The sequence below is a fragment of the Diadema antillarum genome, unplaced genomic scaffold (genome assembly GCF_040938485.1).
Source record: "Diadema antillarum isolate AM-2024a unplaced genomic scaffold, OU_Dant_1.0 seq00000330_RagTag, whole genome shotgun sequence".
Lineage (NCBI taxonomy): Eukaryota > Metazoa > Echinodermata > Echinoidea > Diadematoida > Diadematidae > Diadema > Diadema antillarum.
In genome coordinates, this window is record NW_027271347.1 from 56,541 (window position 1) to 75,390 (window position 18,850).

Below are 18,850 nucleotides of genomic sequence, written 5' to 3' on the forward strand. Positions count from 1 at the left end.
TTCAAACGTAAATTAAAGTCATTCCTCTTGAACGATTTCTCTCTTATATATACACACATATTGAAGAGTTTGTTCGCAAAAACCGATAAGTCCATATTTGCCAAGTGGAGATATTTGCGATTAAAGGTCAAGAAAAATAAAGAGAACAATAAGAAAATTTTTGCTTCTTTTGAACATAACTTCAAAAATGTAGATACCTTCATATGTAGTGACCAATATATCATTTAAAAGGTATTATTTTGTACTTTGTGACAGAGACCGTACTTCAAAAACTTCAAACATGGACTTATCGGTTTCTGCGAACACACTCTCATCATATATATATATATATATATATATATGAAGACAACGTCATTATTGTGTAAGTTCCCAAAAGCTCCTTACGACTTTCTCTGAGCCGGCGACCACATTATTGTACAAATACATAGATACTGGATTTGTCATCACATTTACAGCTTGCCACTCTAACTGATTTCTCGGCTCAAACGTTTTTTTTTTTTATAATAAGTAATCTGCTAACAAACTTCCTTTCCCTAAAGCATTTCATTGGCTCAATCTTATATTGGGGTGTGGTGTTCACTAGAAATGAATTCTTTATTGGTGGGGCTAAGACCCCCCCCCCCCCCCCCGGCACCTCCCCTTAGCCCCACCGTCGGTACGGGACCAAGCAAAAATTTGCAAGTGTAAAAAGCCCTTTAGAGGGATAAATTCTGGCGGGAGGGCGACCTTCCAGCTCAGAGGATCATTTATGTTTGGGGATCAGAGGGTAAGAACACGCCATCATGTCATTCCCCGTAATTTGGTGTGGGACTTTGGGGATGAAGAGCCATTGGAACTGACCACTAGCGGGGAAAGTAGCCAATGTCTAACTTATAAATTCCTATGACCATAAACTTTTCTTGGGAGAAGGGGTTTCGACAAAAAATAGCTGATAGGAAGATAAACGGTTTCATAAACTCCAAGAAGGAGAAAATACTGAGCATATTGACGTCACAGAGTGACTAGGAAAACGAATGCAGTGTTCTGTTTTCTTTTACTCTCTATCCTATTATATTCTATTCTATTCTGTTCTATTCTATTCTTTATTTTATGTGCTAGTAGCCACCTGGGCTACGTTGTAAAACAGATGTTTGTGTTGTACATCCTCTAAAGATCACCAGAGGTCAAAGGTAGAGCCCTGTCTGTGCTCTTTGGAATATGAAGACAATTTCATTGTAAAACAGATATGCATGTTTTGCACATCTTAACCATGTTTATCATTAACTAATAACATAACAGATCAATATTATGGTATTTTGAGGTCATTGACCTCTAAAGGTCATAAGGGGTCAAAGGTAGAAACCTGTCAATGCCCTGTGGAAACGGAAGATTTGTAGTACAAATGCATTATTTAGTGCAGCGTAACCAAGATCTAGGCTTATCATTCACAAATGCCTCCAAACATCAATATTCTGATATTTAAAGTTCATTGACCTCTGGAGGTCATCAGAGGTCAAATCAAACTTAGCTCCCGATCTTAAGATGAATCTTATGGTATGTACTAACACTGGAGAAAGTTTCATGCTTTAGTCAAATTTTGCACAATTGTCATGATTTTGAGGGCTTAACTGCTCTACTATCGGGCTTGTTGCGTGTAGGGATTTTTCAGCATATACGGGACAATTTCTGAGGGCGGACAAGGATTTCGGCGAATCAGTGCATGTGTCTTACTGGCTGGACGCGTTCTACTTAAATTCTACTTGCGAGTTTACTGTGTGACCCTTGTACCAGTCGCGTTCTGTGGACCTCTCCGGGCATCCCCGCGACTCGCCCGGAAAAAAATTTTTGGTCATGCTCAAAACTTGGCTGGGGTTAAATCGGACTTGCGTGCGCACCTCCGGGCAACTACAGGCGAGATACGCGCTGGGTACTGTCAAGTGCGGACCAACTGCGGAGAGCTCCGGGTAGCAAATTCGTTTCCCCGCAAGTCAAGCCTCAAAACTTCCCCAGATGCGGTATGACAAGGCCTTGAGCATGCTTAAAACTTGTTCCGAGTGAGTCATGGGGGTCGCTCGCAGAGGTACACGCAGAACACCAGTATGAGACCCTTACCAGCAGCACCTCGCAGGCAACTTCAACGCAAGTACATCTCAGTACCTGTAAGTCGCTCCTAACAGAAAACGGATCGGTTTCAAAGCTCTCACGCAGGTCACACGGAATACACGCAAGTAGAAGGTAAGTAGTACGTGTCTAATAAGTATAAGAAACAGGTGCGAAACTCGCAAACATTCTTGTCCGCCCGCGGAAAATTCTCCTATGTGTGGAAAATCCCTCCTCGAAACAAGCCCGGTTAGCTTGCCCGGAAAGGTGTGACACGGCCTACATGTGAAAGTGCGTGCCAGCGTGCGTTTGCCGACTTTTTTTTTTTTTTTTTTTTTTTTTTTTTTGGGGGGGGGGGGGGGGGGTCAGTTTAGTTTATAGAAAGAAGAGACAAAACACTTTATATATTTACTTTCTCGGGGTTAGGTTTAAATAAGGCCCATTGTCTTCTCATTAACCCCTTCACTCATTGACAACTTTGGCTGTTTTGTTTGCTTGTTTGTTTGTTTGTTTTGTCACATTGTCATGTTATACTTGTCATATTGTTGTCACATCTTTATGTACGCATGTTTTATTAAGTAAAAATAAATGAAATGAAATGATCATTATATTCAACATCGGCTGTGGCTGCGATAACGCTCTGTATAGTAAAGGTTGTGATAAAAAATAAATGTCCTATCTCGGTCTGCCCCATGCAGTCATGATATAGGCCTACAATGTGACGTGTTATTATGAGTGAATCATTAAAGGCATTTTATACCATTTGCAGGTGAAACAAAAATCCAGCTTTAGTGCTTCAATATAGTTCTAAAATGTGAGTATAGGGATAGATATAATAATAATGATAATAACAACCAATATTAAATATAGCGCTTTTTCTGAACAGATGCAAAGCGCTTCAACAATAAAATACATTGTAACAAAATACAAGAAATCAACAATATTTACCAAACAAAACAAAACAGAGAAAGGACAAAGCAAAACAAATAATAATGACTTCAAACTTGTCAGATCACGAGCAGTGGAATTAAGTAAGAGCTACACTGAAAGAGGTCTTTACCAATGTAAAATTTTGAATCATTGATAATCAATGTTATGTATCGTTAGATATACAAAATGTGAACAATAGTTATAATAAAATTGTTTCTAGACTAAACCGTCTATACAGTAGATGGTTTTATGAGAAAAATAGTGATATCTCCTTATATTTCAGGTCTCATTGCAAATTTTTTATGTGGTGGGATGTTTTGTGATACATCTGACCAACACATATGCATCAAATGTGATAACTCGAACATTTTTTAAATCACTGCTCCCAATGGTATAAACAATACCTTTAAAAACATACGTCATAATGCACTGACGTACAAATAACAATTAGTTATCGGGTATTATATTTCAAAGCTATAAACACCATAATGTTATGAAGAGAGACAGAGAGAGAGAGAGAGAGAGAGAGAGAGAGAGAGAGAGGTATAATAGGCGGTATATCGGAGAAAGGAGAGGGGCATGCAGGAGAAAGCAAACAAGCATATAATAATTTGATAAAAAGTATTGTGAGATGTTTATCAACGCCCACAGACAAGTTACTGAAGTGTTTTGATTAGAGCTTCCGAGATCTTCCCATATCAGTGATTTGCATAATCTGAATGTACGATGTATTCGAATTCATGCGGTGGTGGCGTCAGTCCCACAGTTTCTCCTATATGCACGTGTATGACAGTGTTCTCAATCGACGGCGCCACTTGTATTGCTTTGAGGCAGCAAACGAGCAGCGTATAAATGCACTGCACAACGATGGCAATAGCAACAGCAACAACCATGAACAGATGACAGGCAACGAGCAGTATCCTACACCGCTGTTTTCGAGCTTCTCCTGATGTCCTGGAATGCTTTGTATACCTATATCTAAAGTGCGCGACAAAAAAAAAAAAAAAAATCACCTCATCATGCTAACCTTGTATATGAATCATTTGAGTTACTGGCTACATATAGCTCTATTTCATATGACGAAACAGAGAATGTGAATTATACAGCATGAATAACCTCATGCAGCTATGAGGAATTTTGGTTATAATTTCCCTATAGGCATTGATAGGGGGAAAAAAGAAGAAGAAAGAGATGAGTGTGAATATGATATAGACCGTGTTTATCTTATATGTCTCTGGTATGTTGCCCGCATGTGGCATTCATGCCCAAATGTTGACTTTATACCCTTTACAGTGAAAATGGATGCAACAAAATGTAATAAAATGGATTTTTTACCGAAGTTAAAAAACAAACAAACAAACAGAAAGGATTGTCGATGCAGTAACCGTTTCAACGTTAAAGGCATGATTTACCATTTGCAGATGAAACAAAAACCCAGTGTTTCAAAATAGTTCTAAAATGTGAGTTAGGGATAGAAACAACCAATGTAAAAATTTGAATCACTATAATGTTAAATATATTTGTTAAATATACAAAATGTGAACAATAGTTATGATAAAAATGTTTCTAGACCAAACCGTCTACAGTTATGGTTTGAGAAATATAGTGATATCCCCTTACATTTTAAGCGTTATTGCAAAATTTTTACATGGTAGGATGTTTTGTGATATAACCGATCTGTACACATATATGCATCAAATGTGATATGATATATATCTTAAATCACTGCTCCCAAAGGTAAACTGAAAATAGGCTGTTATATATAGGTTTGATAAGTAAGGTTTGCATCATTCATTATCATTACGCGGGTTTCCTCGGGCGTTTGGATGCAACACAATGTTGGTTCTTTAATTTAATTTCAACACGTGTAACCCCCCCCCCCCTCCCCAAGTCACGTTTTGATTGTCACTGACTGTAACGAAATCATTTGTTTTTGTTTCGTTACTTTAATGTCAATGTTCTTTTTATTGGTTGGAAGAGGTTGCCAGGACGTGGCAACTTGCCACCTCCTTATAGCCAGCAAGTTGCAGCCTACAAGCTCAGCTTTTTAGCATTCCTCCCCATTTCCAACATTTTCCTATACCTACAAGTTTTCTGTAAATTTATCCTTTACTTTGTATGATGAAATTTATGCACTGTATTCAATTTTTGTAATATATTTATATGTTTCTGTTGGAAATGAAAAATAAATGAATGAATGAATGAATGAAAGTTCCCTTGAATTGTTCGTATAATGGTGTACGTCTTATCCTCTGTCTGCTCGAATTTCGACTTCTAATGCCATCCAAGTTGCACCTCGATTATTCATTGGTAAATAGAACCAGGGAGGTGTCACCTCCCTGGTAGAACCTACTCTCTAAAAAAAATCGAGTGAAAATGTTCACTCTAAAAAGAGTGAATACAAAAAAGAGTGAATTTCGAGTGAAATTGGAGTGAATTTTGAGTGAAAATGCTCATTTTCACTCATTTTGGAGTGACGTCAGGGATCACTCGAAGATTTTGGAGTGATCCCTGACGTCACTCCAAAATGAGTGAAAATGAGCATTTTCACTCAAAATTCACTCAAATTTCACTCGAAATTCACTCTTTTTTGTATTCACTCTTTTAAGAGTGAAAATTTTCACTCGATTTTTTTTAGAGAGTAGCAAGCCAGTGGCGTATCGGGGGGGGGGGGGGGGGGGGGCAAGGGGGGCACGTGCCCCGGGCGCCACTCCTTGGGGCGCCAAAAACGGAAAAAAAAAACGGGGGAAAAAAAACAAAAGAAGAAGAAAGAAAGAAAGAAAAAACTCCCCCTGACGGGGGGAGGGAGAATGGGGGGGGGGGGGGGGGTGGGCAGAAAACCAAATCAAACAAGATAAAAACAAAATATGATGATGACGCGGACAAAATGACTATGTTTATTGTGTTCACACAAGAAGTCCATGTTTTGTAAGCTGAAATACACAAATTTTCGGTTCGTTCGCTGCGCTCGCTCGCCAAAATTTATATATAAAAAAAGAAGATAAGAACAAAACGTGATGACAACGCGGACAAAATGACAATGTCTATCGTGTTCACACATATCATTTTATATTCAGCAGGCAAAATGTTACACGGAGCAGCGGCTGCAATTTCTTTCGTTCTGAAGCGATCGCCGATTGGATCAAAAGAGGGCGCCAACGGTTTCGAACATGGAAGTGCCCGGGTGGGGCGATGGGGCGAAGGGGGAAAAAAAATGCATACTCTATAGGGCTCACACCCATAAAATATTTCCCCATAGGGATGTGTGTTAAAAATCAAATTTCAAAAAATTCTGTAAAATAGCTGGGAGAAATGAGGTGTTTCAGCTTCACTAACCTGGATAAGTTAGATATACCCTTTCATCCATCAAATTCTCAGGGTGGATAATTCAGTTCAAATTCTGTCCAGAGGTCCGCAAAGCCAGACTACGAGTTCTTGTCACTCAAAAAATCACCCATTTTCCGTACACGTACCCAATGAAATATAGTCCCATCAAATTCCACCAGAAAAGCTTTCATCTTCCAACCAAAATGCAATTGTAGAGGAATGATTACTCAATATCTACACCTATTCAGTTTTTTGCCAAACTACATCATTGATTTTTAATTAATTTTTTCTTCATTTATTTTGGTATCTTTGGTACGAATTTGTGAAGGGGTCTGGGGCATTCCATTGTATTTACGGGTGTGAGCCCTATATACGCTTATTTTTCCTCCTGTCCTCCTAGCCTTTCTCTTCCCTCTTCATTGTAATTTCAATGCAATATTTTAAATTTGTTTGTATTAAATGTATGTATTTTATGTACATATATGGTATAAAACTCATGTTAAGTCATTTCATTATTTATATTCTTCATTTATGCACCTTTATCTTTATGTATGGCCGAAAACAAATTTTATGTATATTTCATACATGACAATAAATTATCTTGAATCTTGACCATGCATAAACGCCACGAGTATGAAAGATGCAGAAAACTATAATTGAATCATCAGCTGGGTATGATCATAATTACCACTTTGGCCCGGGGAAGTCCACTGCAGGAGTGAACGCATAACTAAAAATAACTGTAGCAAAGTAACGAAGTCGATTTAAAGAATTTTATTTTCAGAGAGAGGTAGGTCACCCGCTGTCCTTTGAGTCTACATGGCCATAAACAACTGACCAAGGACCCCTACTAGCATTTTAAAACATGTATTTACCTTTTCGTATGGAAAAAAAAGGGGGAAAAATAAGAAAAGGAAAGGAAATTTATAGAGCAGTGTTTGATGGCGTAAACATTCTAAAGAGAACGGAAAACGCCACTAAACAGAAAACAACAACAACTACTACTACAACTCAAGATGACAGTAAGTCCAGAGGGGGCAAACAATGAATGGCCATTGCTGGATTGTTTGCTTCGTTGTGCATGCGCGAGTCAGGAGTGCATGCGATCATTGCATGCTGTGGACCGACCCATCGATAGTCGGTATCGATAGTCACAGATTAGCCTCTTCCCAGTCGAGTAGAGGATTTTTTTCGTTCGTTCTTTTTTCTTTCTTTCTTCCTTTTAATTCTTCCTTTCTTTCTTTCTTTCTCTCTTTTTGTCGAAGTTGATTTTCTTACCCTCCTTAAAAGTGGACATGAGTAAAAAAAAAAAAAAAAAGCAAAAAACGAAGATTATGATATGCAATGATTGTGCCCAAATACCTATACGCAACTTTAAATGAGGCAAAAAACATGTGTGAGTGACTAAAGTATAAGAGACTGGGAAAAATATAAGTATGTTCTTTATAGGTGTGATTATACCCTTTTAGAAATCACAGTTGCATCGAGTGCAGATGGAAATCCTATCAAGTTATCATGAATCAAAAGTAATTCAGATTCAGATTCGAATTCTTCTTTATTGATCCATGATAGGACACATAGAAATTTTGCTTCCATTGACACTTGTACAATGCAAACACATCACTGCAACTTGTTTCTATGATTGACAGTTACTGAACGTTATGAACATCACATCAACTAAAAATGTCCCTATGATCAATGTGCCTCAACTATGCACAAACCCACTCAAACCGATCAATAAATCACCCAAATACCCTTTCGACCCCATTCCTCACTCAGATTGTGTTACGTGCAGTTAATTGTGATTGAAGCGACGTATTCCAGAGGTTTCTCAAAAGAATTCCAATGTTCTGTCTCAGCTATGCACATGTGTGCAAAAGTAATACCTCCCAAGCAAAAAAATATCGGCCATATACAAGAATTAATAAATAAATGAATGAATAAATAAATAAATAAATAAACAATTAATCATCATCACATGAATTACTCTCTAGACAGTATTTGTTTATCATTTCAAAAGCTTGATTGATCGTCAGCTTTATATCACTTTTGTCCTTGCCCCCCTTTTCATGTCAGGTGCAAACTATACCAACGGTATTCTAACATGGAATCTCCAAAATGCCATTATATAGGCCCATATTTTTATATAATGTTTCCTTCGGTTTATGCATGACGCGTCGGCAACGAAATGACATATCAGTACAATTCTACAAAACGAAAGTTACTCTTTTTTTACGCTGACCTCGATATTCCTGCACGAACAGCGTTTTCCTTTAAAAATGATTTTTATCTCTAGAGGTGTAAAGATTTGTCTTCCAAATCAAGTCAAGGTGCAAAGTGTGGAGAGCCTTACCCTTCGAGAGAAGGGCCTCAAGTCCAAGAAATGAAATAACTCACGCACGGCCCTGGGAGACGAGTCCAAGGGTCGATCTTGGATGATCGTTGTTTGCGCGAACCGAAGGGACCATCTCATTCAACATAAAGGTTAATTTTCTACCTAGTCATTAAATACATATGATACTTTCGAAATAAGAGACGCTAACTGAGTTTACATTCTTCAATATAATAATGGTAATAAAACTGATTTGAAATTCTTGATGTTAAAGCGCATTTTTGCTTAATACAAAAATACAGTATGAATTTCGATAGTATTTTATACCCTCTATTATAATGGAACGGCCAACAGGGCACGATTTTCAAAACGGGTTAAAGGCTAATTTGCATAGAAAGTGCATCTCATTATCTTCGTGCTCTGTTGCTCGTTCGTGTTTTCGATCGCCAGGCGCATGCTAAGGCGCTGTGCATGGCATTGCCAAGATATGTAACAGCTGATTGTCAACGTCCAGTAGTTATACTGTAACCTGTAAACAGTTACACAGCACAGAGTGGGGAACTACTTGTAACTTGTGAAGTATGTGAAGTGTTGCAGCTCCTGAAATACGTGAAAATGAGGCTGGAAGAGTCATCAAGGTTTTGCATGATTTCAGTCTTATTCATTTTGGACGTTATTTCACATTCTGAAGCAAGAATCTTTTACCAGAATGTCACCCTGATGTACGGACTAGGAGATGCGAGTGTCGAATCTCTGCGATCGGAAGGGTTTGGCTTCGCGAACATCGGAACTTTGGAGTTCCATGTTTCGTGCCCATTGCAGGTTGGTAAAATTGTGTGACATTGTATGTTATGTGAAGAAGAAACTATGACTAATATCTCAATACCTCTGAAAATGTAACTTTCTTAGGATGACTTAATTGTTGCAAATATTTTCGCATCATATGGACTAACGGTGAGACAGTGACTTGAAACCAAAATAACTTCAAGATTTGGCTGTGGGGGCAGTTGCCTGTGTAAGAAACTGAGTGTGATCGACCAGTGCCCCTATCGGATTTGGGCATATTGTGGTCAATGTGGACATCAATATTTCTGCATTTCTAACCTCAAGTTAGAAATGCATTTTGATCAGACTTTTCCCACACAATCACATGAAATTGACAGCTTTTCAATTGTCTGATATATTCTTTATAGGCTTTACCTTGAAGGCTTTGGTTGGTGATATTGGTTGGAAGCTTGTGCGTTGCAGTGCCAGTAGCGCCCTGCGTACGATCCTACCTTGTCTCAGTTAACTTGATTTAGAGCTGCCAGCCTTGAGGCTGTCTACTAAAAATCTTGCATTCCCGTGGTTTCACAGGCCATACACAGTTTTGAACTCAAAATTACTCTGGCTGATATTTGGTGGTTACACTAACTAAGATTATCACATTTCATTACGTACGTGCAGAAGTTCTATTCACCTTCTCTACAGGGCCAGGGTCATGACAATCCAACTTTGGTCAAATAATATCTAGATTCATTGACCGAAAAATTGGTCTGTACACGTATGTCGGGGATATGTTCCGTGGAGACTGTATCTGGCTTTAAGGAATCCCTGCATGTCTACAGAGGAGAGCTGTAATTTGTGTAAATGTCAAAAAAATGATTTTAAAAAACTTCTCCAGACAGACAGATTTTTCTGTCTACCAGATACACAGCCTGTTGCCTCACAGCATATTGCAATAGATACACAGATACAGGCTGCATGTAAAAATCACAAACAATGGGTTAATATTTTGCTCCCTATTATTGTGTTACTGTGTATGGATATCAGGAATAATAATATGCGCATTTAACAAAATGTGGATGCCTGGCATTGCTAGCCCTGTCGCTGTACACAAGTGTTGCACGGGTCGGGGTAGCCTGACCAGACACTGTGCTGCGCACAGGCAGCGCTGTCGCTTCGCGACAGCGCTGCGTGTAGTTAGGGTCGGGGTAGCCTGGCACATGCACTTGTTCTTAATTCACAGGGAGTAGTACAATTTACAGTAAGTGAGTTGTGATAACTACTGGCTGTTATTTAGGGGATACCTGTTCTAGTGTTTCTGCATGAATTCAGCATTATTATGGTAATAAAACAAATTTTGTCATTATATGGCCGGAATTGGTTTGTAATATGGCAACATTGAGAATCTACATGCAATGTACAGTACCATTTTTAAAAACTAAAATATCAATAAGTGTGGCTACCTCAACTTGGAGGAGTAAAATGTCATATGCTCTGATTTACATGTATATTGCATGTTTCCAGGTTGGCATGCTTGTACAGTGACGGATGTTTAAACTGCGCATTACTTGAATATGAGACCGTTCTGAAGCAAATAATTTTCACACAACAATTATACCAGGTATAATGTACAATGTACTCTTTAATGAATTCCACAAGGATCGGAACAATCATCCCCCAGCGTTCCCACTGATTCCCAGTCCCACTGATCAGTTACTAGCCATCCCCTTTAAGGCTTCAAATGTGAATCAGTTAAAATCGTTTCTTGAGAAACACTAGAACAGGTATCCCCTAAATAACAGCCAGTAGTTATACCTGTAGGGGCAAATAAGCACTGCTTTGTGTACAATGTACGTCCATGTAAATCAAAGTAAGTTGTAGATCACCTAATCAAGCACATGACACAATGCATTCAGTAGAAAAGGATGAATAGGGTCTAGCAGTATGAATGCTTGTAATTTCCAGAGAGACCTTCTTCATGAAGCATTTTCCACAATGTTGATAGAGCAGTGATATAAAGTTGGCCTACATATGTGATGCATCATCATACACACACACACACACACACACACACACATGTAATGTCGGGAAAATAATTTTCTGGTTTTGTGCAGATATGAATTCGCCAGATGCTAAGCTTTAGCACATATCGGTTCTATGCTTCATTACATTGTACAAGGAAAATATTTACAAAGATGTTATGTTTATTTACAGTGTAGTTACAGTAGTTGTACATGTCCTGTATCGTACATTTGTAGCTCCTATAAGAACTCTGTCTCTCGGGTTGCAAATATCAATAGTTTGTAGACTAATGTTTTTGGACAGAGTGGAAAATTGGCAGAGATTTTTTGTTGTTGTTGGGGGGGGGGGGATGTGATCAGTGACACACAATTGGATGATTATATTAGTGTTTTCATGTCGGTGTTACGTGTAGATTTCTAAGGTACAAGCCCTTCTCACTAAGCTTTAAATTGCTATATCTATAGTAAAATCTTCAGTGTGACTCTTATTTTGTCATTACAGGGGTAATACTGAATTTTCCTTTTTAACTCTTTGCAGCTCAGGCCTTTTGTGTTTTTTTCTTCATTTCATTTTTTTATTTTTTTTATTTTTTTAAGGACTCCAGACAAGAGAGATGGATCTGGTAGATCCACTGAATAGTGAAAGGAAATTCATAAGCCATGCAGGTCCTTCCTGTTTTGATCAGTCATCTAGCTGTATCTCAACTTAACCTCATGGCATCCTGATGTTATCAAGGAGCTACAGTAGTGTACCAGGGTTTTCTTATTGTAAACGTAATTGCCATTGAGTTAACACTTGAGGAACATGCAGCCCACTTCAATCTGTAGTACCAGACTCAGCTGTATTTTTTTTTAAAACAGTGTTTACAGTGTATATGAACTCTCCTACAGTTTTTAAGTATTTCCAGGATAGTGATTACTTTGAAACATTCTTTGCTTGCGAAGGTGGTGCTGAAACTGAGGATACTTTCGGGAATGCTCCCCCACCTGTACCATTTGCATGGTGTGCATCCAAAGAAATTCACTTATGTGTTTGTTATCTGATTGTGCATGTTCAAGCCCAGAATATCTTTCAGCAAGACAGAATTTACAAAGTACATGTACAATGTATTACGAGTTTGTTTCAATTAAAGTGAAAACTAAGTTTCGGTAAGTGCTTGAGAACCCGTCTAGCACCATTTCATCTTTGCTTGCAATATATCGAAAGAGTCCACGAAGAAACTTACCTGGCTGACGCGGTTTGCCAGAATGATGAGTCGGTTTGGAGTATTTTGAGAAAAATGATAATAGTAGGAAAACCGACTTTTATTCCAGAAGGCTCCAGACTAACTCGGTCTCGGGAAAAATTCGACCCTACTTCAGACAATTCACACGCAGTATGTGATCGCCACATACTGGCCACTGCATAATACCAAATGAGGCCTAACTGAATGGACAGGAAAGTGCGTGCTAACGTAATCCTGTACAAAACAAAACAAAAATGACAGCGCGCGTTCCTCAGTTGCTGAGACGCGCGGTCTTTGGAGTTTTTGTTGTTGTTTATCAAGTGCCTTTGGTTGTTTTAGAGGTGCTTGATAGGCGCACACTAATTTTGCATGCGCGCAAAAGAGGTTTTTGATGCGCGCGTTGTAACAACTCGTACTATTACTGCGAGTAGCCAGAACACGAAGCGCTAGTTTATACAGGCCGCTCCCATAGGACAACACTGTACAATCAGAGGGACAACCATACACCTCATCCCGCCGTCAAAGCGAAGCCGAGTAATCCCCGAGTCCGAGTTTAGCCTGACCCCGTTCGGGTAAGTTCTGAGACTGAACCTTTTTGGTTAATATTTCGCATTTTCGTCATTACCCATCGAATATCTTGTAATAACATCGTTATCCTGCACATTTCCTAAGCATACGTTCACATTTGGGAGCAAAATTTGACAACTTTTGCAGGCGTACCAGAACTTTGTTTGGGCTTTAATCATGTCTTCAATGCAGAAGGGTTCAAAAAGTTTGCATACCATTTGTACTACCATGGTACTGTACAATTGTATATCTCCTGATAGCTGTAATAGGCATCAAAATCTTATACATGTACAATGTACAGTATGTGACACATTTTTATTGGCAAAGCTGCCAACCCTTGAAAGATACTTTGTATGTGTCAGTAAATATGTGTATCATATTGCTTTGTGGTTTGCAGCAGTCCTGTTTGTGGTTTGAGTCAGCTGTTCATGTTGGATGAGGCTGTATCAAAAACAAACATTTCGGGAAAGCCCCTTTTAGGGAAATTTAGGCCTATGTGTACCCCAAACTTGTACTTTCACAATTGTACACTCACTGTATGTTGATACAGTGAATGCAGAAATACAAGTGTTCAACACATCTGTGAAGATTCAGGGTAATTGGGTATATTAAATCTATTCATATCTAAAAATCCATGTGGCATCGTCATTAGATTGGAAGTTTAAAACAATTTGTGATGTCATGATATTGCAATATCTTATAAAGAAAATAGAAGCACTCCTTGGACTACGTAGAGTACAAACAAATTTAGACCCCGTTTACAGTGGGAGGCTCGGCCACGGCCGAGCTGCGGCCGAGCTCACCTTCATTCAGTGTAAACACGCAAAAGGCCAAATGCGGGGCCAAAATTGGCCGCGCATTTGGCCATGCTCTGGAGGTGGTCTCGGCCGCGGCTGAACCCGGCCTTTTCTCAGTGTAAACGCAAACTGGGCCAAATGCGCGGCCAATTATAGTCTGGCTTCCAAATCCTCTGCCTGTACTATTTCGCTATTCAGGATATTAACCCCCTCAACGTTGAAAACTAGTATAGTTTAAGGTGGTTTTGTCCTGCAAAGGATTTTTCCTTTGGCATAGACCTTTGCCCGAACGGCGACTTCGTCGCCACGGAATCCAGTTGGCAAAGGGTCTTAAAACCAGACTATACCAAATTGCGTTTGTTTACAAGCAGAGCCCCACTACGACAAAATATTGAAAGGTTTGAATTAAAAGCGCAGCCGAGCCCGGCAGTGTAAACGGACAAAATTGCGGGGCTAGGCCCCACAATTGAGGCTGGGCTCGGCCGCAGCTCGGCCCAGCCCTGCACTATGGGATCTTAAACATCATTGCAATTGCAACTTGAGTTTATTGGTTTTTGGCAGTCCCTTCTACTTGTATGCCTCAGGTAAGACTAAGATCAAGGGAATAATGGGGGATTTTTTTTTTCTCTCCCTCTTTGCAACTTGCATTATGCTTTTCTTTTTCTGAACTGAAATTAAAGTTTTAGGTACATGTATTCCCATTTGTACACCATACATTGTACAAGTGTATCTTGTGAAGAGAGTACGAGTCTGCAGAGGAAAAAAAAATACCTTGCACATTGTAGATGATATAGGGCCTACTGTACATTGTACGGTAACAGTCTTATTCTAGCATTCGCAAGCAAGTTGATGGCACTGTGTTTTAGTTGTATCATCTCCAGATTGCAGCTGTTTGTGATTCAAAGGTTTTTTGTTTTTTCTTTTTTTCCCTCCCATCAATTTAACTGTCTGTAATTCTTCTTGGCTTTATGGCAGTATACAACTACATACATGTTTGTACATCGTACATGTCACTACCAGTTATACATGTAGATCAGAGTAACTCACATTGTAACTTTAGATGTTTATGTTTGTATACGACACATGCTGTATAAAAGGAGGTTGTTCTGGTAGCCCTGGTTGTCTTGTGTGTGTATGGCAGCATTTTTTTTTTCTTTTTGTTTAAGATGAAGAGAATCCACTTCAAATGCATCATTAGAATGATAAATTCTAGTGATCCACACTTGAGTCATATTGTTCAAATAACGCATACTCTGCATATGTGAAAGTGGTCTAAGTCAGATTCAGTTTCTCTGACGAGTTTTTTCCAATGGATTGTATGCATTAAATCCACTATTTACCATTTGTATATTAAAAAAAAAAACACCTTTAGTGTTTCAAAATAGTTTAAACTTTGAGTAAGGGAGAGAAGCAACCAATGTAAAAATAGTAATCAGCATAATCATTGAAGTATTGTTTTTAATGCTCATTGGACAATAAATCTATTAAAGTTTATTATTAATACATGTGTATTTTTGCCTTTATTGTGAATTTTTTTATATGGTAGGATGTTTTGTGATACAACTGAACTATTCATGCATCAAATGTGATAACTCGAACATTTCTTAATCACTGCTCCAAATGGTAAACAGTGGCTTAAAATAATATCTTGATGAAAAACATGTCTGGCTTGAAATCGTGGAATGAATGTGTGAGGACAATGTAAAAAAAATGGTATCACCTCTTCATGATGACAATGGATAAGGGAAAAAACAACTTGTCAGTTTTAAACAAAATACAGTAACATGTACAGCTGAGTACATGTAACTCTTCAGAAGGTCAAATAAATGACACTGATCAAACTTGGCAAAATAATCCCATTTTTATATTTGTCATGATAAAAAACAACTTTTTACTATGGTACGTGTAGTAGTATTTCAAAGGGATGGTGCAGTTTTGGTTGAGTTAAGGGATTCATATTTTAAGTTTTTGTGAGATAACTGGAAACCATTTATTGAATATGAAGTAGTGCAATTCTAAGAAGAATTGAAAGTTATTTGAGGAAAAGTGGTCTTGGAATGGCTGAGATATCCAAAAACAAAGTAAAAGAGAGTGGCCCTAATAAAAGGTGGGTCCTACCTGTTATCAGAACCTCTTTCAAAAGCAATTTTCAGGAAATAAACTTTGAATTCCTCTTGGAATTGTATACTTTAACAAACCTGAAGCCCTATCTCAACCAAAACTTTATCATCCCTTTAAGCACTGCTTGTTGTGTGGACTGTCCTACAATGTAATTCTCTGATATATATTAATATATATATATATATATATATATATATATATATATATATATATATATATATATACATGTGTATATATATATATATATATATATATACATGTGTATATATATATATATATATATATATAATTTTTTTTTTTAAAGTAGATCTGCACAAACAAGGTCTACCAGTACTGAACAAATCTTAAAACATAGTACGTATGTAGGCTGAAATGGTACTGTAGCTCATTTATATCTGAGCTTTTAGCAAACATTGCAAAATACTCCACTTCATTGCATTGGTCTAGACCTACAGTATGTTGCTGTAGCGTTGCATGGACAGCCAAAGATGAGAAGGGGGACTGCAATGGCTGTTTGGCAGCTTAGAGAGAGATTTTTTGCTCACACTTTTGTAATTGGCATATGGCACTGACTAATCAGATTTGCTGATGAGCGAACAAAAGTGAGAAGTACATGTAGTTGTCCATCATAGGTTAGGATGTGCCTACAAGTACAATTGAGTAGGGAAGAAATAACAAGGAGAAAGGAAGACGTTACACTCTCTTGGTCTACAGTGTAATGTCTAGCAATTTAATTGCCGTTTCCTTTCTCCACTTACATCGTACTTCTCAATACAAATGAATTCAAGAAGATTTGTTTTCAAGTATTGTGTAGTGTATGAAACATACAAGAAAAATGAGGGATTCCCTGCAAGTAATATTGCAGTCACATGACTGACAATGTACGAAGTACAATGTATATGCAGGCTTTAATGCAGCTTTTTCAGAGTCCCCATTTAATACAGAATGAGTATGTAAACGATACCGGTATGTGACTTTATAACTTGAAATGCTATTGTAACTACAAATTGTATGTACAGTATTCTACATTTGTCGGAGGGATTTGCTTTCAAAATCCTTAAGAGTGCTGGGATTTTATTGCAGTTAATATACATCCAATTACGTGTAAGACCCCGTTTACAGTGAGCGAAAAGGCGGGGCTCTGCCGCGGCCGAGCCCGGTCTTCATTTCAGTGTAAACGCGCACAAGGCCAAATGCGGGGCCAAAATTGGCCGCGCATTTGGCCACGCTCTGGAGGTGGTCTCGGCCGCGGCCGGACCACGGCCGATCGCAAGCCTGGCCTTTTCTCAGTGTAAATGCAAACTGGGCCAAATGCGGTACCAAATTTAGTCTGGCTTCCAGACCCTCTGTCCGTACCTTTTCGCTATTCAGGATATTAACACCCTCAACGTCGAAACTAGTATAGGATAGTTTAAGGTGGTTTTGTCCTGCAAAGGATTTTTCCTTCGGCAAAGGCGGCGACTTCATCGCCACCGCGGAGTCCGGTTGGCAAAGGGTCTGGAAACCAGACTATACCAAATTGCGTTTGTTTACAAGCAGAGTGCTACTATGACAAAATATTGAAAAGTTTGAATTAAAAGCCTGGGCTGTAAATGGGGCCTAACTGCTGTACATTAAAATGTATGTTAATTTATCCCCTGAGCTGCTCCCTTTCTGGAGTATTGTAGCATGCAATCACTTGAGTAAAAATTTTGTGTTTGTCTGTATTTTGTTTGAGGTACTTTGAACTATTTAATTTGTTTGTTTTGATACCTGGGTGGTTTGCCCTTGTGACCAAGTCTTTTGCAACTGTCTGTTGCATTTTTCTGTTTGTGTGCAACTTGTCTTGTTATGGATCACTTGTTATAGTCTACCGGTATAATATGATTTTGGAAGGAAATCAAAATTCGACTTGGCACTACAGGGGAAACTCGGTATAACAAACACTGCTATAACGAGATATCGGTTATTACGAGAAAATTTTTCCGGTCCCAAATTTCCTTCCACACAAGTCTATGTAAAATGCTACTCTTATAGCGAGATCGGCTATAACGAAATAACTGCTATAACGAGATAAATTTTGTGATTTCCAAACAAAGAAAAACATAGCCAATCAAACCTGTTATAGCGAGGTAAAGCAAAATGTCTTCGGGTAAAGCTTTACTTCGCCTGTGCTATCATGTTCCGAGATTGTAAAGCTCGATGCGCCAAAAACTGTCTTGTACACACATATTTTCTTCAGTTCACTCTACAGCTAGCACCGCATGTTGTACGTGTATACATGTGTGTGTGTGTGTGTGCGCACACTAATACATGCAGAAAATGTGGTGGGACAGCCGTATACATGACATCATCATGACGTTTAGCAAGTGTGAGGCAATCTGATGCTGTGATTGGCTTTCTACGTAGGGAATTCCCCATCTTCACACACACGCAGTCATTATGTACATGCAGAATGTGTCACACACAGCATTGTGCAGATCATATTCAAGCTTTCCACACACAACACACACCCATACCATAACCACATACCAATCCACAGACGATCTTCACACAATCGCAAGCTATATAGATTTACAAATTCAGACATCTACAATTAATAAGAAAAACACATATCGGATTTCATTGGCGAAAAAACATCTTCTTACCCATAAAGGTGAGTAATTACCTCACATACATTACCAAGTTATCAGTATTGATTGAAAG

At 38.5% G+C, this 18,850-nt stretch overlaps 1 protein-coding gene across 1 annotated transcript in view; it reads left to right on the plus strand.

The window, feature by feature from the left end:
• The first annotated feature begins 9,213 nt into the window (after window positions 1-9,213).
• The window catches only part of LOC139730728 (uncharacterized), a 28,926-nt gene continuing 19,289 nt past the window's right edge, over window positions 9,214-18,850 (plus strand). The window contains exon 1 of the mRNA XM_071641593.1: window positions 9,214-9,490. Within this exon, the coding sequence (XP_071497694.1) occupies window positions 9,284-9,490 (207 nt within the window). The 5' untranslated portion in view covers window positions 9,214-9,283. The remainder of the gene's footprint in view (window positions 9,491-18,850) is intronic.